Source organism: Sus scrofa, chromosome 1 (assembly GCF_054392235.1).
Source record: "Sus scrofa isolate SSC_HxYL_T2T_F1_AM1 chromosome 1, Sscrofa_HxYL_maternal_Yorkshire_Landrace_v2.0, whole genome shotgun sequence".
Taxonomy (NCBI): domain Eukaryota; kingdom Metazoa; phylum Chordata; class Mammalia; order Artiodactyla; family Suidae; genus Sus; species Sus scrofa.
In genome coordinates, this window is record NC_139383.1 from 77,108,639 (window position 1) to 77,134,615 (window position 25,977).

At 40.7% G+C, this 25,977-nt stretch overlaps 1 protein-coding gene across 5 annotated transcripts in view; it reads left to right on the forward strand.

Annotated features, from left to right (window-relative positions):
- The window catches only part of RPF2 (ribosome production factor 2 homolog), a 43,216-nt gene extending 21,807 nt beyond the window's left edge, over positions 1–21,409 (forward strand). For 4 of the 5 annotated variants that reach the window (XM_021091229.2, XM_084963214.1, XM_021091220.2 and 1 more), the window contains 4 exons: positions 1,858–1,957; positions 13,593–13,695; positions 18,063–18,207; positions 18,952–21,409. In XM_021091229.2, the coding sequence (XP_020946888.1) occupies positions 1,858–1,957; positions 13,593–13,695; positions 18,063–18,207; positions 18,952–19,131 (528 nt within the window). In that variant the 3' untranslated portion in view covers positions 19,132–21,409. Of the gene's footprint in view, positions 1–949; positions 1,958–13,592; positions 13,696–18,062; positions 18,208–18,951 lie in introns of all 5 variants that reach the window. The other variant, XM_084963218.1, reaches the window with a different exon arrangement.
- Positions 21,410–25,977: the final 4,568 nt, after the last annotated feature.

Consider the following 25,977-nt stretch of genomic DNA (forward strand, 5'->3'; position numbering starts at 1 on the left):
ATTGTCCTTTCTACCCCACTCTCTGCCCCAGATTTGGATACTACTTGATTGCTTGTCAGAGCAGAGGTATTAGAATCAGTGGGAAGCTCAAACCAATAGTCATTCTTCTTCCTCCATAAATTAATCCTTCACTTAAAGGATTTTTTCTGTTTGATTTTTTCTTCTTTCACTTTGGTAAAACAAACTTTCTCATTCTTCTTGGTGTTGAAAATCCAGAACTAGACACAATACTTTTTATAGTAAGAGCTTCAGTCCTGCTGGGTAAGGGTTGTCCATACTTGCTATAGGTTGTATAACATTATATTGCTTCCCATATGAATGCTTAGTTGGTAATTTAGTTTAGCTTTTATTTATTTGTTTGTTATTTCTTGGCTGCACCCACAGAATCTGGAAGTTCCTGGGACAGGGGTTGAATCTGTGCCACAGCAGCTACCCCAAGCTGCTTCAATGACAACACCAGATTTTTAACCCGCTTTGCCACAGGAGAACCCTAGTTTAGCTTTCATTTAAAAATACTATTTATGGAGTTGCCGTTGTGGCTCAGGGATAACGAACCCAACTGTCCATGAGGATGTGGGTTTGACACCTGGCCTCGATCAGTGGATTAAGGATCTGGGGTTGCTGTGAGCCGCGTTGTAGGTCACAGATGCAGCTCGGATCTGGTGCTGCTGGGTCTGTGGTGTAGGCCAGCAGCTGCAGCTCTGATTCTATGCCTGGCCTGGGAACTTGCCTATGATGCAGTGTGGCCCTAAAAAAAAAAAGAAAAAAAAATTTAAAAAATAAAAGTAAAAATACTATTTATGTGACACAGTAGGAAGGGCACATTGTTACAAATTAAATTCACTTTGACTCTGGGGTGTTGGCTATTAAGTGGCTATGTTTATTTTGCGGCAAACTTTTATTTTTTTGTCTTTTTGTCTTCTTAGGGCTGCACCTGCGGCATATGGAGGTTTCCAGGCTAGGGATCTAATCGGAGCTGTTGCCACCGGTCTACACCACAGCCACAGCAACACCAGATCCAAGCTGCGTCTGTGACCTACACCACAGCCCCTGGCAACGCCAGATCCTTAACCCACTGAGCAAGGCCAGGGATTGAACCCGCAACCTCATGGTTCCTAGTCAGATTTGTTTCCCCTGCACCATGATAGGAACTCCTGTTTTGCAGCAAACTTAATTAGCTTTTATTTTATTTGCATAGAAAATGATTTTTAAAAGTACCTTACATCATTCTTTGATCACTTATTGGCACTTTGAGGGAGTGAAACAAAAAATTATTTTTTAATGTAAAAATCTGTAAATTAGGAGTTGTGTTTTGACTCAACCTGATGTTGTCTCTGTGAGGATGCAGGTTCAATTCTTGGTCTTGCTCGGTGGGTTAAGGATTGTTGCAAATGTGGCTTGGATCCAGTTTTGCCAGGGCTATGGTGTAGGCTTGCAGCTGCAACTCTGATTTGACCCTTAACCCACAAATTTCCATATGCAATGGGTATGGCCATAAAAAGAAAAAAAAAAAAAAACTGTAAATGAAAAAAATCCTCACCCTGGTTTTAAGTCTAGAATCAGTATTTGTAGACATAGTTTTAGGACAGGTAAGAAAATATGAAAATGAATCACTAAGTATAAGTATTGACCACTTTTTTTTTCTTTCTTTTTTTTTGGGGGGGGACCATGCCCAGGGCATGTGGAAGTTTCTGGGCCAGGGAGCAAACCCTCACCAAAGCTGTGACCCAGGCATTGACAATGCTGGATCCTTATCCTGCTGCACTGCAGGAAAACTTAAGTGTTGACTACTTTAAAATCAACATATAAATAGTTTAGACTTGATAATTATATAATTACTTTTTTTTAATTTCCCAGAATAGTAAATGTCCCGAGGGAACAAAGCCCATGTTAATATTCGCAGGTGATGATTTTGATGTAACAGAAGACTACAGAAGGCTGAAAAGTCTTCTTATTGGTAAGTGGTTTTTTTTTTAATTAAAATTTTTTTTTTATTTTTATGATTTTTATTTTTTTCCATTGTAGCTGGTTTACAGTGTTCTGTCCGTCTTCTACGGTACAGCAAAGCGACCTAGTCACACATACATGTATACATTCTTTTTTCTCGCATTATCATGCTCCATCGTAAGTGACTAGATAAAGTTCCCAGTGCTACCCAACAGGATCTCATTGCTTATCCACTCCAAAGGCAATAGTTTGTATCTATTAATCCCAGATTCCCAGTCCATCCCACTCCCTCCCCCAGTAAGTATTTTAATACTTATCCACAGGAAAGCTCAAGTAGGCCTTCTAAGAGTTGTTAATGGTGGTAATAGTTTGCCATTTCACTCTAGATATACAGATTTTCTTTTTGATCGCTTTTTTCCTTTATTTTCTTTATTCCCCACTAGCAGCAGAGGAGGGTTAAAGGGATGTTATACCCTATATATGGTATAATTAACTTTTTGATGGTATGCTAACTTGGTACCAGCCTGTTTGTGTACATTTTTTTTTTTTTTTTTGTCTTTTTTTGCTATTTCTTTGGGCCGCTCCCGAGGCACATGGAGGTTCCCAGGCTAGGGGTCGAATCGGAGCTGTAGCCCCCAGCCTAAGCCAGAGCCACAGCAACGCAGGATCCGAGCCGCGTCTGCAACCTACACCACAGCTCAAGGCAACGCCGGATCCTTAACCCACTGAGCAAGGGCAGGGACCGAACCCGCAACCTCATGGTTCCTAGTCGGATTCGCTAATCACTGCGCCACGACGGGAACTCCTGTTTGTGTACATTTTACACTTTATTAAATGCTGGTAGCCATCTCCTGATCATGAGCATTATTAAATTAAATTTAGAAAATTGAAAAGTTAAATTTTTAAAATTATTATACATTATCCACTTCCAACTCCAAAAACCCCTTAGTTCTTAGTTTGTTGTACAAGGCATTGTACACTATAACTCCATGTAAATTACTTTCTTGATCTCCAGTTTCTTTCTTCTCTTTTCCATTAAAAAAGTGATTTATTGAAAATGTTAAGCACATTCCTATTGTCTTTACTAAATCATTCTTGTTTCTGATTTCTTCCATTGTTGCAAATATCAGCCTAAGTTTCTCTCCTAGAAAGCCCTCAATGACTTCCTCAGCTCCTTTCATTTCATTATCATCATCAGCCTCAATGCCAAGCATACTAGGTACTTTCTGTATATTGCTTCATTCTCGTGCTAACTTTGTAAGGTTGTTTTACAGGTGACTGATTCTTAGTGAACTACACTCATTTGTAATGTTTTATGTAATGACTACATTCCTTTCTGTGTGTTCACAAGTTACCTTAAAAATCCAGTATACAAGGTATAATTATTGTCTTTGAGATTGATAGTGAATTTACCAGGGTTTTTTTTGTTGTTGTTGTCGTTGTTTTGTCATGGCCAGGGTGTATGAAACTTCAAACCCTTGCTACAGTTTCCACCTGCACCACAGCTTTGGCAATGCCACATCTTTACCCTACTGTGCCATGCAGAAACTTTGCTTCCTTTTCCCCTTTGTTCTTCCGTGTAATTATTATTGTTGAGGGCAGTACTTATAATTTGTTGAAATAGAGCTTCGTTGGCTTTTGTTTAAATGTATTTTTCTTAGTATCTTCTGCATCCACTAGATGGCAGGAATAACTACATAATGTAGTGATGAATGGGAGGGAATGAAAAACAAAAAGGAATAGGGAAAGAACAAAAGGCAGAGGGATGGAATGAGATTCTCACACTAAGCAGAGTTGAGTTTTTAATATATACAGGAAGTAAGAAAGTTGCAGACATCTTGGTTTGTGTTGTGTGTTCAAATAAAGTAGAACAGTAAGTAAAGAGAATTTTATCAAGGGCTTTTTTTCCTGTTAGGAAAATTTGTTTTCCTTTTTGCAATTGGCCAGAAAGAAAAGTATTTTCATGCCAGGTATCTATTTTGTTCAGTCTCAATTTTGCTTCTCTTTGGCTCTCTTAAATATATAGATTTGTAGTTAATCTTAGCAAGCTCTACCTTTCTTTATTGAAAACCAGTCAGTATGTTTTGATTCAGTTCCTCCTAATTTTTATGGTTACTTTTTAACCATAAAAAGTATACTATTTCTTGCATGGAAAGATGATAGTGTGATCCCTTCATGGCTCAGTGATTAACCAACCCGACTAGCATCCATGAGGACGAGGATTCAATCTCTGGCCTTGCCATGAGGGCGGGGGGTGGGAAGAAGAAAAGATAGTGAATCAAGTAATAGGTTACTTTTATTAAGTGTGCCTTTAAGGCCTACCTTAAGTTTACCTAACTGGGTGATTTTTTTTTTTTTTTTTTTTTTTAATTCACTGCCTTTTGTCTCTTATCAGTGGTCATATTTACATTCATGTTTATTAATTTAATTTTCTTAACCTTTCTCGTTTCCTAATTCTTTTTTTTTTTTTTGCTTTTTAGGGCCTCACCCATGGCATATGGAAGTTCCCAGGCCAGTGGTCAAATTGGAGCTACGACTGCCAGCCTACACAGCCACAACAATGCAGGATCTGAGCCGAGCCATGTCTTCGACCCACACCACAGCAATGCCGGATCTTTAACCCACTGAACACGAGGCCAGGGATTGAACCCACGTCCTCATGGATACTAGTCAGATTCATTTCTGCTGTGCCCCAAAGGGAGCTCCCCAAATTTGTTATTCCAATTGAATATATATAATAATGAAAATAACCTCTATAGATTAGGTCAGGTAATTTATTACATTTAATCCTTTGTACAGCTCTGCAGGTATATTAGTCTGCTTAGGCTGCCTATAACAATATACCATAGACTGGGTGGCTTATAAGCTACAGAAATTTTTTTTCTCACAGTTCTGGAAGTCCAAGTTTCTGGTGAGGACTCTGGCTTCTTGCTATGTGCTCACAAAGCTTTTCCTTATAGATGAGATAGGGAGGAAGAGAGAGAGAAAGAGGAAAGAGGGGTTTAAGTTTTCTGGTGTCTCTTCTTGTAAGAAAACTAGTCCTGGAGTTCCCGTCGTGGCGCAGTGGTTAACGAATCCGACTAGGAACCATGAGGTTGCGGGTTCGATCCCTGCCCTTGCTTAGTGGGTTAACGATCCGGCGTTGCCGTGAGCTGTGGTGTAGGTTGCAGACGCGGCTCAGATCCCGCGTTGCTGTGGCTCTGACGTAGGCCAGTGGCTACAGCTCCGATTCAACCCCTAGCCTCGGTACCTCCATATGCCACGGGAGCGGCCCAAGAAATAGCAACAACAACAATAATGCCGCGGGAGCGGCCCAAGAAATAGCAACAACAACAAAAAAGACAAAAAAAAAAAAAAAAAAGAACACTAGTCCTTTGGGATCAGGCCCTATCCTTATCACATACCTCATTTAACCTTAATGACTTCCTTGGAGTCCTCATTTCCAAGGATAGCCACACTAGAGGTTAAACAAACTTTACATTCTTATGGTAATATTATTGCTATGTTGTAGATGAAGAAATTGAGACCAGGTAACTTAATTGTCCACAGTGAAGAGGTAGTAAGTGCAAAATCAGGATCTGATCTGTTCTCTGACACCAAATCCCCTAGTCTTTCTCATCAACACCCTGGTTAACCTTCTGTGCCCTTTCCCAATCTATTTTCATGGACACAGTCATACTTGAGGTGTTATTTTTGCTTAGAATTGATGCATTGAAAAAAATGTCCAAACGGGGGCTTTTTCCTTCTAACTATAACCAGTTTATCTTCCACCTCTTTCACCTCCTTATTTCTCTTTAACCAGGTTTTGGTCCTTATCCCTATTCTCAAAATATCTCCCTTTTTACCTCAGCCATCATTTCTGCCCAGTTTAGGATCAGTCTTTGTGACAATGCTGAGTTTCAGTATATTTTAAGCCATCACCCCCTTGTTGTTTTAGACTCCTCTTATACTTTAATTGCCCCAGTCCTGGAGTCAGCTATTTCTATAAGGAACCTTGCATCTTGTTAAGTGAGAAATTATTTTTGAAATCATACTCTGTATACTATGGATTATTTCTGGGTTGGCCGTTGTTTTTGAGCTTTTTTAGTGGACAGAACTATGAAGTTTGTTAAGATAAAATATATCCTGAGTTCATACCGAAATTCCTAACTCAAATTTAGAACAATATTTTATTTTGGCTTTTCTAGGGCCTCACCCATGGCATATGGAGGTTCCCAGGCTAGGGGTTTAATCGGAGCTGTAACTGCCAGCCTATGCCAGAGCCAGAGCAACGTGGGATCCGAGCCACGTCTTAAGACCTACACCACAGATCACCGCAATGCAGGATCGTTAACCCACTAAGCAAGGCCAGGGATCGAACCTGCAACCTCATGGTTTCTAGTCGGATTCGTTTCCACTGCATCACGATGGGAACTCCAAGGATATTTTCTTCTCTTTATTTTTTTGCTCCTTTTGTCTTTTCTAGGGCTGCATCCTTGGCATATGGACCCAGGGTGTACCCTTGGCATATGCACCCAGGCTAGGGGTCGAATCGGAGCTGTGGGCACTGGCCTACGCCAGAGCCACAGCAACTCGGGATCTGAGCCACATCTGCGACCTGCATCGCAGCTCATGGCAACGCCGGATCCTTAACCCACTGAATGAGGTCAAGGATCAAAACAGCAACCTCATGATTCGTAGTCAGATTCATTAACCACTGAGCCACAACAGGAACTCCAGTATTTTCTTTTTTTTTTTAACCTAATGAATTTTAACATATTTATAGTTGTACAATGATCATCACAACCCAATTTTACAGCATTTCCATCCCAAACATCCAGCACATCCCCATCCCCAAACTGTCTCCTTTGGTAACGATAAGTATCTCAAAGTCTGTGAGTAAGTATCTGTTCTGCAAAGAAGTTCATTGTATCCTTTAGATTCCATATGTACGTTATGGCATATGAGGTTGATGTCTCACTGTCTAACTTCACTTAGCGTGATAATTTCTAGGTCCATCCATGTTGCTGCAAATGCTGTTATTTCATTCCTTTATATGGCTCAGTAACATTCCATTGTGTTCATGTACCACATTTTCTTTATCCACTCCTCCGTCAGTGGACATTTAGGTTGCTTGCATGTCTTAGCTATTGTATATATTGCTGCAGTGAACAAGCAGTACATGTATCTTTTCGAGTCATGGTTTTCTCTAGATAGATGCCCAGGAGTGGGATTGCTGGATCAAATGGTAATTCTATTTGTAGTTTTCTGAGGAATCTCTGTACTGCTTTCCATAGCAGTTGCACCAATTTACATTCCCACCAACAGTGTAAGAGGGTTCCCTTTTCTCCACGGCCTCTCCAGAATCTATTGTTTGAAGACTTTTTGATGACGGCCATTCTGGCTGGTGTAAGGTGGTACCTCATAGTGGTTTTGATTTGCATTTCTCTCATATTTAGTGATGTTGAACATCTTTTCGTGTGTTTTTTGGCCATCCATATGTCTTCGGGAAATTATCTGTTTAGATATTTTCTGCCCATTTTTTGATGGGGTTGTTTGTATTTTTGGTATTGAGCTGTAGGAGGTGTTTATATATTTTGGAGATTAAGCCGTTGTCAGTCATTTCATTTGCAAAGATTTTCTCCCATTCTGTGAGTTGTGTTTTCCTTTTGTTTAGGGTTTCTTTTGCTGTGCAAAAACTTTTTTTTTTTTTTTTTGCTTTTTAGGGCCACACCTGCAGCATATGGAGGTTCCCAGGCTAGGGATCAAATCGGAGCTGTAGCCACTGGCCTACGCCAGAGCCACAGCAATGCAGGATCCAAGCCGCGTCTGTGACCCACACCACAGCTTACGGCAACGCTGGATCCTTAACCCACTGAACAAGGCCAGGGATCGAACCCGCAACCTCATGATTCCTAGTTGGATTCGTTAACCACTGTGCCACGATGGGAACTCCTGCATTTTCTAGAATTTTAGATAAATGGAATCATAGAGTATGTACTTTTCTTTCTTTTTTTTTTTTTTTTTGTGTCTTTTGTCTTTTGTCGTTGTTGTTGCTATTTCTTGGGCCGCTCCCGGGGCATATGGAGATTCCCAAGCTAGGGGTTGAATCGGAGCTGTAGCCACCGGCCTACGCCAGAGCCACAGCAACACGGGATCCGAGCCGCGTCTGCAACCTACACCACAGCTCACGGCAACGCCAGATCCTTAACCCACTGAGCAAGGGCAGGGACCGAACCCGCAACCTCATGGTTCCTAGTCAGATTCGTTAACCACTGCACCATGACGGGAACTCCCATAGAGTATGTACATTTCTTGGCCTTCTTTCACTCAGTTTGAGATTCATCCGCATTGTTGTATGTATCAAGCCTTTATTTCTTTTTATTGCTGAGCAGTATTCCATTTATAGCCATTCTACAGTTTGTTTACACCTTCATCTGTCATGGACATTTAGACTGGTTCCAGCTTTTGACTATTAGCAATAGAGGTGCTATGAACATTTATATACAAATTTTTGTGGGGACCTTTGTTTTCATTTCTTTGGGGTAAATACCTTGGAATAAGAATGACTGAGTCATTTTATAGTGTATGTTTAGCTTTTCAAGAAACTGCCAGAATTCCTGCTGTGGCACAATGGGATCAGTGGTGTCTTGGGAGCGCTGGGATGCAGGTTCCATCCCTGGCTTGGCACATGGGTTAAGGATCCAGCATTGCCTCAGCTGTGACTTAGGTTGCCAGCTGCGGTGTAGATCTGATTTCTGGCCTCGGAACTCCATGTGCCTTAGGGTGGCTGAAAAAAAAAAGGAAGGAACTACCAAATGTTCTCCAACATGGTTGTACCATTTTGCCTTCCCACCCTAGGAAATACACTGACCAGGGAAGTCCCAGGTGCTCCACCTCCTTACCAATACTTGGTAGGCCATTCTTTTTAACTTTATTTTCTTTAATGGGTGTTGTATAGTGATAGTAATGTGCTTCCAAAGTCAAATCTACAAAATAGAGGAGTGGTGGCATTGCAATTTTAATTGACATATTCTGGTGACTGTTGATATTGAACATATTTCCATGTGCTCATTAGCCATTTATATATCTTTTTTTTTTTTTTTTTTTTTGTCTTTTTATTTATTTATTTTGTCTTTTTGCCATTTCTTGGGCCGCTCCCGTGGCATATGGAGATTCCCAGGCTAGGGGTCAAATCGGAGCTGTAGCTGCCGGCCTACGCCAGAGCCACAGCAATGCGGGATCCGAACCGCGTCTGCGACCCACACCACAGCTCACCGCAACGCCAGATCGTCAACCCACTGAGCAAGGGCAGGGACCGAACCCGCAACCTCATGGTTCCCAGTCAGATTTGCTAACCACTGCGCCACGACAGGAACTCCAGCCATTTATATATCTTTGGTAAATTCTCTTTTTGAATCTTAGTCTGATTTTTTAATTGAGTTATTTGTCGTCTTGTTGAATACTAAGGTAGAGTGTGTGTGTGTGTGTGTGTGTGTGTGTGTGTAAATCGGTCAGTCAGTCTTTGGTCTGTCTGCTGTATAGTCTTTGAATACTTCTTCCCAGTCCATGGCTTGCTTTTATGTTGTTTTTGGTTTTCGTTTTTGGTTTTTCTTTTTTATAGCCACACCTACGGTGTATGGAAATTCCCTGGCTAGGGGTCAAATAGGAGCTTCATCTGTGGCCTGCATCACAGCCATGGCAACACTGGATCCTGGTTGCATCTGTGACCTGTGCTGCAGCTTGTGGCAACACTGGATCGTTAACCCACTGGGTGAGACCAGGGATCAAACCTGTGTCTTCACAGATGCTATGTCAGGTTCTTAACCCTGTGAACCACAATGGGAACTCTTAATGATGTCTTTTCAAAATTTTTTTTTTTTCATTGAGGTATTGTAGTTGAATTACAATATTATGTAAGTTTCAGATGTATAGGTCTTTAACTTCCCTAGGTCAGTGTATTCCTAGGTATTTTATTCTTTTTGATGCAGTTTTAAATGGGACTGTTTGCTTAATTTCTCTTTACTAATAATGTGATATTAGTATGTAGAAATGTAACAATGCATCCTACAACTTTACTGAATTCATTGATAAACTCTAGTAGTTTTTTGGTGGCATCTTTAGGATTTTATCATGTCACCTGCAAACAGTTTAGTCTTTTAAAGAGCAGAACTTTTTTTTGTTTATTTTTTGCTTTTTAGGGCTGTACCTGCAGCCTATGGAGATTCCCAGGCTAGGGGTCAAATTGGAGCTACACGTGCCAGCCTATGCCACAGCCACAGCAATGCCAGATCCTTAACCCCCTGAACAAGGCCAGGGATCGAACCAGCGTCCTCATGGATCCTAGTCAGATTTGTTTCCACTGAGCCACGACGGGAACTCCTAAAGAGCAAAAGTTTTAAATTTTCCTGTCTACTTTATCCATTTTTTTTTCTTTAATGGTATTTTTTTTTTACAGTGTTTTGTTTAAGAAACCCTTGCTTATCCTGAGATTACAAAGATTTTTCTCATATATATATATCATATATATATATATATATATGATATATATATCATATATATATAAAACATATTTCTGAAATCTTGTAATTTTTGATCTTAGGTTTAGATTTTATGATCCATTTCGAGTTAATTTTTGTGTATAGTGTCAGGTAAGGATCAGTGTTCTTAAAACTTTCTACCTCATTTCATTCTTTTTGTTCGTTTTGTTTTTTCTTTCTTAAAAGTGTATGGGAGTTCCCATCATGGCTCAGTCGATAATGAGTCAGACAAGTATCTATGAGGATGTGGGTTTGATCCCTGGCCTTGCTCAGTGGGTTAAGGATCTCGTGTTGCCATGAGCTGTAGTAGAGTTCACAGACATGGATCGGATCTTGCATTGCTGTGACTGTGGTGTAGGCCGGTGGCTGCAACTCTGATTAGACCCTTAGCCTGGGAACCTCCATATGCTTCAAGTACGGCCTTAAAAAGCAAAAAAAAAAAAAAAAAAAAAGTAGGTAAAAGGCACATGCCTTTAAGGTTTGCATTACAAAAGCCCAATTTCAGGGGTAACCAGAGTGTACATATCTTGTTCTCCAGAATTCTGACTTCAGTAATGCTGCCACAACAGTGAGTGGGGTTTTACTAACTTGGGGACTGAAGGAGAGTCAGATTTTGGTAAAATTGTGGGAAAGTTCTTCATTAATTACGACCAGAGTTTAGATTCACATATCTTGAAGGGGAGTTCCCGCCATGGCTCAGCAGAAATGAATCTAACTGGCATCCATGGGGACTTAGGTTTGATCCCTAGCCTCGATCAGTGGGTTGAGGATCCAGCATTGCCTTGAGCTGTGGTATAGGCTGGCAGCTGTTAACTCCAATTTGACCCTTAGCCTGGGAACTTCCATATGCCGTAGGTGCAGCCCTAAAAAGACAACTAAATAAGTAAGTAAATAAATAAATAGCTTTGAGAAGTGTACAATTGGTTTATAAAAATATCCTGAGGGATATTTGTTTGAAATAATAGAGAAGGGTGTTGCCTACATGTGCATGCACACTTGTGTCTGTTTAGTGTACATTAGTGCAGTGATTTTTTTTTTTCCACACTCACAGCATGTGGAAGTTCCCAAGCCAGGTATCAAACCCCCGACACAGCATGTGACCCAAGCCCCTGTGGTGACACTAGATCCTTGACCCACTGAACCACAAGGGAACTCGTGATTTTCTTTTAGTTGTCCACAGAAAAGAAAAAGCAAATGAAAAAAGATGTTTATGTCCATACACATGGAAAAAAGTCCCATTATGAGCTGATGGGAAGGAAGAAAAGGAAGAAAAATGTTAGTTACAAATTGGGACAGAATGAAGATATTTCCTCTTTGTGACATCACCTGTCTTAAGGCAGCTCTTCCTAAGTTGTTAAGTTGGATATCCTTTTATACATCCCATTTTCTTAGCTAAGTTTATTTGTGTGTTTCCATTTAGCCTCCTCTAGGTTCAGTCTTCTTATCTTATAAATGAGGTGACCAAACTTGATTGTTTTTCAAATGTCTTTCATTCATGTGCCCCCCTCATAACTTGAGCCATGTTCGTGTAGCATCCAGAGAATTGTCAATTGGAGATTTTTCTTTAAATTGACTCCTCTCTGCAGCAACATGGATGGAACTAGAGACTCTCATACAAAGTAAAGTAAGTCAGAAAGAGAAAGACAAATACCATATGATATCACTTATATCTGGAATCTAATATACAGCACAGATGAACCTTTCCATGGAAAAGAAACTCACTTGGAGAACAGACTTGTGGTTGCCAAGGGAGAGGGGGCAGGAATGGGATGGACTGGGAGTTTGGGGTTAGTAGATGCAAACTATTGCATTTGGAGTGGATAAGCAGTGAGATCCTGCTGTAAAGCATAGGAAACTATATCCAGTCACTTGTGATGAAACACGATGGAGGATAATGTGAGGGAAAAAAAATATGTATATATGTATGACTGGGTCACTTTGCTGTACAGTAGAAATTGACAGAACACTGTAAATCAATTAAAATGGAAAAAATCATAAAATTATTTTAAGAAAAAAATCAACTCCTCTCTTTTAAAAGAAACTTTGTCCCTACTCTGAATAGAAAGTGGTATAACGATGACATAAATAATGCATTGTAGATTTTATCTGCCTGTATGTAATTTACAGTTATCTCCTGTGCCACCCAAGTATGATTACTCTTTTTGGGAAAACCATCTACTCATTGATCTTGATGTTTCTTTTCTGGCTTTGACACTTTAGACTGCTTTTCTTTGCTCACATAATTGCGATTTCTTGTTAGAATTTTCCTAATTGGCCTCCACTGTATAACAAAAGCTAGTTTGATTCAGTAGTCAAAAGTTTGAACACCATTTTTCTAGAAATTTGCCATTTTAACCTACCTATCTTAATAGATTAAAAATTTATGCCTTGTTTTACATTTTCTAAAAAGTTAATATCCACAGTAAACATGATGTACTCTTCTGAGCATTAGCTTAGAGGAAGAGCTTCAAAACTAAAAAATTGTGGAGTTCCTGTCATGGCGCAGTGGTTAACGGATCCGACTGGGAACCATGAGGGCGCGGGTTCAATCCCTGGCCTTGCTCAGTGGGTTGAGGATCCGGCATTGCCGTGACCTGTGGTGTGGGTGGCAGACGCAGCTCCGATCTGGCCTTGCTGTGGCTCTGGCATAGGCCGGTGGCTATGGCTCCGATTGGACCCCTTGCCTGGGACCCTCCATGTGCCGTGGGGACGGCCCTAGAAAAGGCAAAAAAAAAAAAAAAAAAAAAAAAGTTGTATGGCTCAGTAAGAAATACTATCATAAGATTAAATGATAGAGGAGAGTGACTGCTGGAGATTTTTCAGGGATCAGTTTTGTGCTACTTACCTTTTTTTTTTTTTTTAACATGCTTTTATTCATTTATTTAGCCACACCCGCAGCATACGAAAGTTCCTGGACCAGAGATTGAATCCAAGCTGCAGTTGTGACCTGTGCCAAGTGGATCGATCCTTAAATCCTTAATCCGCCTAGCTGCCAGGAAACTCTGCTGCTTACAATTTTTAGATAATATCCAAAGAGTTGCATTTAGAATGCAGCTAATTTGTAATTGAATTTTAAAGGTGTGTTGTTGTTGTTGTTGTTTTTAATAAGCTAATATGTGCTTTTAGATTTCTTCAGAGGCCCCACAGTACCAAATATCCGCCTGGCTGGTTTAGACTATGTTCTGCACTTCACTGCACTGAATGGGAAGATTTACTTTCGAAGCTATAAGTAAGTACCTTTCTTAGCATGTTTTTATAATCCTCAGGCTTAGCACTTAAGTGTGACTTTTAGAGAGCTAAAGCTTAGAATTGGTGTCTGGACAAAAGTTTGTTTGCAAAGTTTGCAAAAAAGCAGTGACAAACTAGCTCTAAGCTGATCTTCAAGTCTGTCACTCCTCTGCTAACTTCTGCCTTTGAAACTCTGCTTTTCCAGAGCCCTGGAGCTTCAAATGCTGCACTCCTTCTGAGCTTAAAACACTTAGTCTTGACCCGCCCTACCTTTATGCAATACCTCCTTGTTTTTCTTGACTGGATTTAGAGTGCCAGCCACAACTCTTAGGCCAGCTAAAGCAAATCTCAACACCTGGAGTCTAAATCTGAAAGGAATAAGAGAATTCAGTGGTTAGATTCATTTACCTTCTTTTTCCAGCCCAGGCCTTCTATCCCTACCTTCATCACAGTATAAATACAAATCCTAACAAGCTTATTTTGTCTTAATTAAAAACCTTAATAATGGAGCAACATGGATGGACCTAGAAATTACAATACTAAGTGAAGCAAGTCAGACAGTGAAAGACAAATATCATATGAGATCGCTAATATGCGGAATCTAATAGAAATGGTACAATAGAACTTAAAAAACAGAAACAGCCTCAAAAATCTCAAAACCCCTGTTCCTGTTGTGGCTCAGCAGGTTATGAACCTGACTGGTATCCCTGCGTATGTGGATTCAGTCCCTGGCCTTGTTCATTGGGTTAAGGATCCAGTGTTGCTCTGACTGTGGTGTAGGCCAGCAGCTGCAGCTCTGATTCAGCCCTTAGCCTGGGAACTTCCATATGCCTGTATGCCACAGGTACAGCCCTAAAAAGCAAAAAAAAAAAAAATATCAAAACCAAACTTAGGTTTACCAAAGGCGAAAACATGGAGGGTAGGGAGGGACAAAATAGTGGGTTGGGATTAATATATATACACTACTATATGTAAAGTAGGTAACAATATATACATTACTGTATGTAAAATAGGTGCTGTGTGTACAGCACAGGGTAATCTACTGAGTATTGTGTACTAACCTGTATGGAAAAAGAATCTTAGAAAGAAATGGATATGTGTTTATGTATAACTGATTTACTTTGCTCTACACCTGAAACTAACACAACTTTGTAAGTCAACTATATTCTAATAAAATTAAAACACAAACAAAGCCTAATGACATGCCATGCCTGTGAATTAGCTTAGCCTCCAGGGGCCTGTGCTGTGCTGGGGAGGGGAAGGAAGAGGTGGTCCCAGGAATGAGTGTCACCTCTGAGTCTAGCGCTCTATGCCAGGCTTCACCACGTGACGCAGGCAAGTCAGGGCCTCTGTTTTTCCTTTGCAAAGTGTGGTGATACCATCGAGGTAATTGCGAGGTCCCCCTGTGATAGACAGTGCTCTCTCCTGAGAGGGAGAGGCGTGCAGGCAGAGGTGGGACTATGCCAGAGAAGAGAGCCTGACCTCAGGCATTCTCACAGCCTGAGAGAATGCCTGCCCTCTTCGAGCCAGCCCTTAGGGAGTTGATAAAAAGTAATCATTAATACTGACACTTATTAATTTGTAAAGATCAGTAAGGCTTATTAAATGGTTTTGAACTTAAAAGGACCTCTGAACATGGAATTACATTACTATAACCTTGACCTGACTTGTTGGGGAAATAAAAGCATTACTGACATCTTCTGTATATTCTATAGTAATTAACTCCTTGGAGAGTTTTGTTCACTGTAGATACCACAGCTATTAACATAAAACAAAATCTTTAGTAACTATCACCTATGCCTCTGCTATGGCATTGGTTAGGTTTTATGGGGTGAAATATGCAGAACAAGAAGTATTAGCATATCTTGAAAAGCAAACACAGCATTCTATGCAAGGAGTTTAAGTAATGAAAACAATGCCAAGAAAAGAGAGGGACATCGAAGGAAGAAAAATAAGGAAATTACAATTTAAACAAGAGTGGTAATGCCAATCTTTCTCAAGAAATAGGCAAACCAGAAGTTTCCGGTGGCCTAGCAGTTAAGGACTCAGTGTTGTCGCTGCTGTGGCTTGGGTTTGATTCCTGGCGCAGGAACTTCACATGCCTTGGGCATGGCACCCCCTTACCTGCAAAAAGAAAGAAGGAAATAGGGAAATCATATTTAAATATACATATATACAAGTAACCAATTAACATATCTAAATGAGAGGGAAGGAACAGAATTTTCTGTGTCCCTGCATCTTATTCCATGCAGTCTTGCAGAACTGAATGTCACCTTTGATTTAGAGCTTATAGGGAAACAAAGCTTGAGGTTAGGATCTGAGGTGGAGATGAAGCATGGGTTGTAAAGGTTCTAGGCAGTAGATACTTGACTGGCATTACTAAGGCTTGCAATTGAAATGTCTGTCTTTTTTTTTTTTTTTTGCTTTTTAGAACTGCACTCACAGCATATGGAGGTTCCCAAGCTAGGGGTTGAATCGGAGCTACAGCTGCCGGCCTGTACCACAGCCACAGCAATTCAGGATCCGAGTCGCATCTGTGACCTATACCACAGCTCATGGCAACACTGGATCCTTAACCCATTGAGCAAGACCAGGGATTAAACCTGTGTCCTCATGGATTCTAGTCAGATTCATTTCTGCTGAGCCACAACGGGAATGCCAAGAAATGTCTGTTTGTTTGTTTTTTATTTTAAGTGCAGTGTATGGAGTTCCCACCGTGGTACAGTGGGTTAAGAATTCAACTGCAGCAGGTGGGGTGGATAGAGAGGTGCTGGTTTGATCCTCGCCCAGCACAGTGGGTTAAAGGATCCAGTGTTGTTGCAGCTGTGGCTTGGATTCAAACCCTGGCCCAGGAACTTCCATATGCTGCTGCAGGTGTGGCTGTAAAAAATTTTTAAAAAACCAAAAAAAAAAGGGAGGAGTTCTTGTGGTGCAGTGGGTTAAGAATCTGGTGTTGCCACAGCTATGGTACAGATCACAGATGCATGTTGGATTTGATCCCTGGCCTAGAAGCTTCCTTATGCCTCGGGTGCAGCCAAAAAAGAAAAATGTAGTGTGTATGATGGGATGAGGGTAAAGGAATTGGTTTTAATTTTTGTTTTTTTTTTTTTAGAGTTGATGTCTAATAGTCTCTTCATTTTCCTTGGCATGACCCCAAAAATCCTTTATAAATTCCCTATTAAGACATTTCTCCTTAGAGTAAACAGATTTTTTTATAAGTTTTATTTAATTAGTTGATTTACAATTTTGTGATAATTTCTGCTGTACAACAAAGTGAATTCAGTTATACATGTAACATGTCTTTTAAAGGATTAACAATTGATGATTTTAGAGTCAAAATTCACTGTTTAAAGCTATTAATAAAGAGAAAAGATGACAGCCCTATCACCAGAAATCATATGCAGAGAACTGAAAATTGGAGAAAGTTTCCTTTTATTTCTGACAAGTAGAACTAGAATAGTAAACATCCTCAGTGATGTGATTAAGATCAGATCATCCACACAGACATTTTTCACTGTAATTTAATGCTTCAATAAATAGCAACATATGTAGTTATATGTAGTTACTTGGAAATAATCTTAATTTTACACATCTCTCAAAAGATTACTTTGTTAGGAGGACACTTCCATAAATGAAAAGGTACTTGCGTTATCTGACTCTTTCAGGCATGCCATGAACTAAATGTTCTGGATTGACAAGTTTTCTTTTAGCTGAAAATTAGCATTTTAAGTGATAGAAGTTCCCAGGCTAAGGGTCCAATTGGAGCTGTAGCTGCTGGCCTATACCACAGCCTCAGCAGCTTGGGATCCTTAACCCACCCACTGAGCGAGGCCAGGGAAGGATCCTATTTCATACAAGATCTGTCTCACTTGCTGTTTCTCAACAATATTGTATACTTTGGTTTTTAAAAATGAGTGAAGCAAAGAATATACTTGGCCTAAATATATAAAAATTGTAATAATCTTAGCCTTTCTAAACATTTTTTTATTTTATGGAACTGTAATCCTCTAGAACACAAATTTGGGAGGGGGTAGGGAATGGAACTTTTATCAAAGTCAAAGCAACATTTCTTTTTTTTTTTTTTGTCTTTTTGTCTTTTCTAGGGCTGCACCCTCGGCATATGGAGGATCCCAGGCTAGGGGTCTAATCGGAGCTGTAGCCACCGGCCTACACCACAGCCACAGCCACACCAGAGTCCAAGCTGTGTCCGCACCCTGTACCACAGCTCATGGCAACGCCGGATCCTTAACCCACTGAGCAAGGCCAGAGATTGAACCTGCAACCTCATGGTTCCTAGTCCGATTCGTTAACCACTGTGCCACAACGGGAACTCCCAAAGCAACATTTCTTTTTTGCTATTTCATAAAGGTTACTGCTGAAGAAATCTGGCTGCAGAACACCACGGATTGAATTGGAAGAGATGGGACCCTCATTGGATCTGGTTCTGAGGAGGACACACCTTGCGTCAGATGATCTGTATAAGTTATCTATGAAAATGCCTAAAGCCCTCAAGGTACATGACTTGGAGATTGGTCCCATGTTTATTTGTATATTTCACTCTTCTTTACAGAAAGGATTTGTGGCATATTACATTAAAGAATATACATAAAGTGATCAATAAAATAGATAAAATTAGACTCTCAGAGACAAGGAGAGGAGAAAGAAGCAAATAAACCAACCATAAAGGATAGTAAAATCATAGAAACCAAACATCAAGTGTTGCTGAGAGCTTTCTGGTAGCCAAGACTGCCCATTTTCAGCAAAAATGGGAATCATTTTGGGCATCGTGAAGATGGGATTTCAAGCATAAGATATATATATAACCTGTACTTGCGTAAAATGTGTTTTGACTTTTGAATGGTTTTTTAAAGTAACTCGAAATAGCATCTCTGGAATGCCAGTAAAGATTGAAATGATAGTCACAATTCCTTAAGCCGAACACAGGAAGTTCTCTTGGTGCATGACAATGGTTAATGTACTCTGTAGCGTTGCTTCTCAGTTTTCCTGGGCATTGTTAGACATGCTGGATCTCAGGTCCCACCTTAATCTTACTGAATTAGAATTTACATTTTAACAAGATCCCCAAGTGCTTTGTATGTACTTAAGTTTGAGAAGAAAGGGATGTAGGGCTCTAGACCCCACATCGTTGAAGGGATGTGTACTGATGGAAATTGTTAATATGAGAGTTGAACGCTAGATTTTTACTAGATCATAATGGTGGACACCATTAAATAATATATATATTCTTGTTTCATAGCCAAAGAAAAAGAAAAATATCTCTCATGATACTTTTGGTACAACTTATGGAAGGATTCATATGCAGAAGCAAGACCTAAGCAAACTACAAACCAGGAAAATGAAGGGGCTGAAGAAGCGACCTGCAGAAAGGATAACAGAGGACCAGGAGAAAAAAGCAAAGAGAATTAAAAAGAATTGATGGAACTTCACCAATAACTGCATTTTTATTTTTAGCCTTTACCTAATGAGAATTATCAAGTGGTGATTTCTTACAAGATTTTATATATTTTTATAACTTGATGATTTCATCTCAACTATATATTATATATATTATGAACAGTAACATTCTAGTATTAGGTTGGAAGTTAGCCTCCTACTTGAGATACTACATTCTGATACGCTGTTTTCTTCCTGTGATGTGATATTTCCCTCTCCCCACCCCCCAACAGGGTCCTCTGTCTCATTTGGTAGGTGAGTGAGGAGTGATCTCCAGAATAACCAGTGGTATTTTAGAGAATTTTGGACTAAGTTTTAGATAAAGGGAGGAGAGTCCTGGAGAGTAGAAATGGTCCAAGGTAACTACATGCTTAGTATGAGCTGCCTGGAAAGTTGACCCCAGCTCCAAACAGACACCTATAGCCTGAATTTTATTTTTGACTTTCCTGTTATTTTGCCTGTAATTCTACCTGTTCTCTAATCTCATTTTGAGATTTTAAGCTCTGTCTTAAAACATAGGTCTCTAAGAGGGGTGTCTACTACCTGATCATATTTCTTTCTTTTTTTTTTTTTTTTTGTCTTTTTGTCGTTTTTTGTTGTTGTTGTTGTTGTTGTTACTATTTCTTGGGCCGCTCCCGCGGCATATAGAGGATCCCAGGCTAGGGGTTGAATCGGAGCTGTAGCCACCGGCCTACGCCAGAGCCACAGCAACGCGGGATCCGAGCCGAATCTGCAACCTACACCACAGCTCACGGCAACGCCGGATCGTTAACCCACTGAGCAAGGGCAGGGACCTAACCCGCAACCTCATGGTTCCAACCATTTTGACATTTTCTTGAAGCCTGACCTTGTGCCTAGGAAAATGGGAAAACACCTTCTATTTCTTCCTCCTAGAAATACCAACTTATTTGCCATAAGTTTAGAATTTAGTTTCCTTGATTAACTAACTCCCTGGCAGAGAAGCTCCCTTATACACAGAAAAACAAATGCCTTTGTTTTCAGTTCTTTGTCAAGGAGCCCCTCCATGCCTATGTGTACGTGTGTTTATGTGAGTTTGTTGACATGAAACAAAAGCTGGAACCTCAATTTTGCTTCCTGCATCCTTTCTCTTCTCTTGTAAACCCATTCTTTGGCCCTCCCTCTCCCTAAGCCTTTCCAAATGCCTAATATTCTCCTCGTCCCTATAAAAATGAGGGAGCTGTTGTCACTCACACTGTTGCCTGATTGTTCACTTAAAACAAAGACTGCAGTTTTAGATCTGAAGCAGGTATTTGTATTTTATGGCTAAATGGGATAAAGGGCTAAGTTAAAATGATTCATATCCTGCCTTCTGCATATAGATGGACAATGGTTGGGGAGAAGGGGCGTCAAGAAAGGAGCATCCGAAGTGGTGGGTGCACAGTCCTTCCCCAGGGCCTGACCTCTGCCTGGTCCAGGTAATGCTAATGGAGGTAGTGATTTAGGAAGGAGGCAAAGCAGTGGGTCTTCACCAGCTACGTACGGGAAGGACCCTGCCACACTGGGCAGTTAGCATCATAACCCCATGCCATCTTGGGCCCATTCGGTTCCTCCTGTCCTTCAGCTGACCCATCCTAGGGTAGTAAATCTCCTCTGGTGTCAAGGGCTTTGTAGTTAATAGATGTTGTTTAATGATTGTTAGGCCAGGTGGCCTTTGTGCCCTATTAGTCTCCAAACAATAATGAAGACCTTCACTGACGTATTTCTGGCGCCCATGAGGTTAGTTACCCATTCATAAATCTTGATTTAGGAATGCACTTCCCAGTTCCAAGCACGTACCCCCACACTCTAGGGTAACTATAAAATTGTCCCAATGGTGGCAGTGAATGCTTCTGGATGTCACCCACCCACCCTGTCCCACCCTGTGAGTAAACTGCCATGCAATGAGCTGATTCATTGATTATGGGGGGTGGCCTGCCTCATTTTTTGGTCTCAAGATACTGTCTGTCGGTTTGATGGTCGTTTTTCGTTCCCTTTGTCCATCAACATATACCTTGACCCCTCTCCACCAAGAAGACCTACTCCAGCAATTCAACCAGTCTTAAAGATAGCCACATTCCCTGCAGAAGAGACAGTTTCTTAGAGGTGTTTTTTGGTTTGTTTTAATCCGTAACCCTCTTGTTTGAGATTTGGTAATACAGCCTTCTGTTTCCTATGTAATTTTTATCTCTGATAATAGTGTCTAAAGTATTTGCATCAAATAAGAGAAGTATTATATAGTATTACAGAAATTTAACTCAAAACACCTTTTTTTTTTTTTGGTCTTTTTGCCTTTTCTAGGGCCACTGCCACAGCATGTGGAGGTTCCCAGGCTTAGGAGTCTAATCGGAGCTGTAGCTGCCTGCCTGCGCCAGAGCCACAGCAATGTGGGATCCGAGCCGAATCTGCAACCTACACCACAGCTCACGGCAACGCCGGATCCTTAACCCACTGAGCAAGGGCAGGGATCGAACCTGCAACCTCATGGTTCCTAGTCAGCTTTGTCAACCACTGTGCCACAATGGGAACTCCTCAAAACGCTTTTTGTGGTAGTTGTTGAATAATCCCAAATTTGTGATTCACCATTTATATTAACTTTTTGTGAGAAGTGCATTTTAATTTCCATTTGTCCTTGAGCTTTTTTCTTCTGCAAATAGATGGACAGTGGCTGGGGAGAAGGGGCATCAAGAAAGGAGCATCCGAAGTGGTGGATGCACAGTCCTTGACTTGGGATCTCAGTTCCCAGACCAGGGGTGAAGCTGGGCCACAGCAGTAAAAGCACTGTGTCCTGAAGTTGCCATCATGGCTCAGTGAGAATGAATCTGACTAGTATCCATGAGGACGCAGGTTCAGTCCCTGACCTCGCTTAGTGGGTTAAGGATCCAGCATTGCCTTAAGCTGTGGCTCGGATCCTGCATTGCTGTGGCTGTGGTGTAGGCCAGCGGCTGCAGCTCCAATTTGACCCCTACCCTGGGAACTTCCATATGCCTCGGGTATGGCCCAAAAAAGACAAATAGGAGGGGGGAGACTTGCAATTCCGTTTGCAGCTCTGATTTGACCCCTAGCCTGGGAACTTCCATATGCCACGGGTGTGGCCCTAAAAAGATAAATAAATAAATAAATAGGAGGGGGGAGACTTGCTCCAAGTCCCTTTGCAATCATCTGATCATCTAGCTTCTGATCTCTCCTTCCTTTCATCATAGGTTTTGTTTGTTTGCTTGTTTTTTCACAATGCCCGGAAGTTCCAGGGCCAAGGATGAAACCCAGATCCACAGAAGTGACAATGCTGAATCCTTACCTGCTAGGCCACCAGGGAACATATATAATTTTAGCCATTTCTCCCTACCACTCTCAGGTGAGGCCATGAATGGATTCACAGAAACTTTCTTTCTTTAAATGATTTTTATTTTTTCCATTATAGCTGGTTTACAGTGTTGTGTCAATTTTCTGCTGTACAGCAAAGTGACCCAGTTACACATACATATATACATTCCTTTTCTCCCATTATCCTCCATCATGCTCCATCACAAGTGACTAGAAATAGTTTTAAAAATGGAAGAAGTTGAGTTCCCTTGTGGCCTAGTGGGTTAAGAATCTGGCATTGTCACTGCCGTGGCTCTGGTTACTGCTGTGGTGCAGGTTCAGTCCTTGGCCTGTGGGTGGTAGGGAGCTGCAAATGGACTTGGAGCAAGAAATTTTCACATGCCGAAGGTGCAGCCAAAAAAATTAAATGGAAGAAGTTGACCAGGAAGGGCTCCAGAGTAGTCCTACCCTACCCTCAAGGTGGGTGAGATGTGGTATGGAAAGTACTAGGTTGATTGAAGTGACTAGGAGTCCCAATCCCAGAAAAGGATAATCAGCTAATCTTTTTTTTTTTTAAATGGCCACATCTGGGCATGCAGACATTCCCAGGCCAGGAATCAAACTGTGCCACAGCAGTGACAGCACTGGATCCTTAACATTCTAGGCTGCCAGGGAACTCCATCAGCTAATCTTGAAGGAGATGTGAGGAAGCAGAGTGAGGCAGAGATTGTTATCTTCTAGATATTGTCCTGGCAATATTTTGGGAAGAAGCATTGTGTAGGTGGTTTGTGACCTTTTAGAAATGAAGGTAGTCATTGCTAGGAGCCAGCGTGAGTTCCCTGGGAGCCAAGAGTGTCTGATCCCATTGCTTTTTTGAAAGTACTTGCCTGGTCGACATGGGAATAGTCATTCACTCCACATTTATCAAGAATTCTTATGTTTCAGCCATTGCACTGGAACAATACCTTTCATTGTATATGTTTACAGTTTAGAAAGCATTTTCTTTAAAATACAATTTTGATATTTTCCCAATTATAGAAAACAAAGTCATTTTTTTGATTATTGAAGAAGTTGCAGAGAAGGAAATAAGTATGTGTAATCTCACCATCCAGAATACCACTCTTAACGTTTTTGCTGTATTTCTTTTTTTTTTTTTTTTTTTGTCTTTTTGCCTTTTCTAGGGCCGCTTCCCGTGGCAGATGGAGGTTCCCAGGCTAGGGGTCTAATTGGAACTGTAGCCACCGGCCTACACCAGAGCCACAGCAACGCGGGATCCAAGCCGTGTCTGTAACCTACACCACAGCTCACGGCAAGGCCAGATCCTTAATTCACTGAGCAAGGCCAGGGATCGAACCTACAACCTCATGGTTCTGCTGTATTTCTTGACACTTTAAAACATACAGGTTCTTAAAACAAGAATATGATCTTTTTATATTATTTGATGTCCTGATTGAAGGAAAGTAAACTTTTTAAAATAAAACAATTTAAACTAATACTCACAAATAGGGTAGTGTTCAAATGATTAAATGCAGTGAATTTTTACAAAGTGTATGTGCTGTTATAATCACCAAGATCAAGAAAGAAATACTGGGGTTCCTGCCATGGTGCAGTGGGTTAAAAGATCCAGTGTTGCCACAGGTGCAGTGGAAGTTGCAGCTGTTGCTTGGACTCAGTCCCTGGCCAAGGATCTTTCATATGCCATGGTTGCAGCCATTTTTAAAAAAAGAAAAACAGTCTGATCATACGCAGCTGAAAGAAGTAAAGTTGGACCTAGAACCCCTATCTTGTAATTCCTACTCTAAGGAATTCCCAACAAGACTTTCTGAGTCTCTCGATAGTCTTGTGAATCAAATGGAGAAATGTGATGTAACTAAAAAAGCAGCTAGGCCAATTCAAAGCAATTTGAAGAACCAGTGTACCCCAAGAGTGTTGATGAGTGATGAATAAATCCATAGTGTTTGACAATGGGAATCTATTGGCAAGCCTCAGGGTGCTGCTTTGTTCCTTAAACTATTTTACCTTCCACTAGAATGAAGACAGGACACTTTGTTAAATTTGTAGATGACACAAAGCAGTGATAATATTAGAAAACATAGATGTAAAATACTTTGGCAGACTTGGAAGGTGGACTGAAGCCAAAAGGAAAAACTTAAATGAATACCGGGAGGGGAAAATATGAACACTTAGGATAATGGATATGTAGTTCTACAGCTGGGAAATGACCCAGGATACCAACCCAATGTCAATTATCCTTGTGAGCAGACCTCCAGAAAGGTCCACAGGAATTTAAGCTGCACAGACAGAACATTCAGGCTGACTGAAACGGAAGACATGAGGTAGACAAAGTCTGAAAACAGCAAAGCCTGGTATAAATACACAGCAATAAAAAGTGGAGTAAAAGAGAACCATTGTGCTCTAATCTGCTCAAACCACATCTGCAATATTGCTTCCAGGTCTGGGCACACCCTTGGAGGAACTTGAACTATCTGGACTGCATTCAAAAGATGGTGATGAGGGTGCTGAAACATCTCCAAACCTTGCCAGACCAGGTGGAGATGATTTACCAAGGGAAAAAGGCATTCACTGAACAAAATGTTTTTTCCAGCTTAAATGGAATACAGTTTATGTACAATAAAGTACATACATTTAAATTATATGGAAAAAAGGGGGAGTTCCCCAATGGCCTACTGTTAAGGATCCAGTGTTGTCACTGCTGTGCCTTAGGTTTGATCCCTGGCCCAGGAACTTCAGCATGGTGCAAGATTGGCCAAAAAATAAAGTATATGATTTGGTGAGTTGACATTTATAATAAACTCATGAAAGCACTGGCACAATAGAGATGGGGACATTTTGATTACTCCGAAAAGATTCCTCATGCCTTTTTGTAGTCCATTCTCCCTCCACCCCAAGCCCTAGGCAACCACTCATCTGCTTTGTCACTATAGATTAATATTTTCTTGAGTTTTATATAAAGGGAATAGAAGAGCAGAACTCTTGTGACTGGCCTCTTGGATTCAGCCTGAAGTTTCTGAGGTTTGCACATCTTGCTTCATCTCTTTAGTTTGTTATTGAATGGATATACCACATTTTGTATATCTCTTCATCTGACTATGGATATTTGGGTTATTTCCAGTTTGGGGCTATTAGGGAAAATGCTGCTAGGTTGTACATTCATATTACAAATTTTTTTTGTGTGGACAAATGCTTTCATTTCTTTTGGGTCAATACCTAGGAATGGAATGGCTGGGTCCTATTCAATACTCATTTCTGCTAGGATCTGTATGAACGAGAGAGACAGGTTCCCAGACTCACGTTCTAGGAAGGAAAGAGACTGTGATAGCATGTAAATGAATGGATGAGTTTAGGAAGTGATAAATGATAAAAGGATGATCAGAGTTGATGGAGAATGACTAAGAAGGGTCTATCTTAACTAGAATGCTAAGGAAACCTCTCTGTAAGGTGACATAGGAGTTGAGCTAAGTCCCGAATGTTGGGAGGAGGCAGCGTATGAAGATTTGAGGGAGTATAT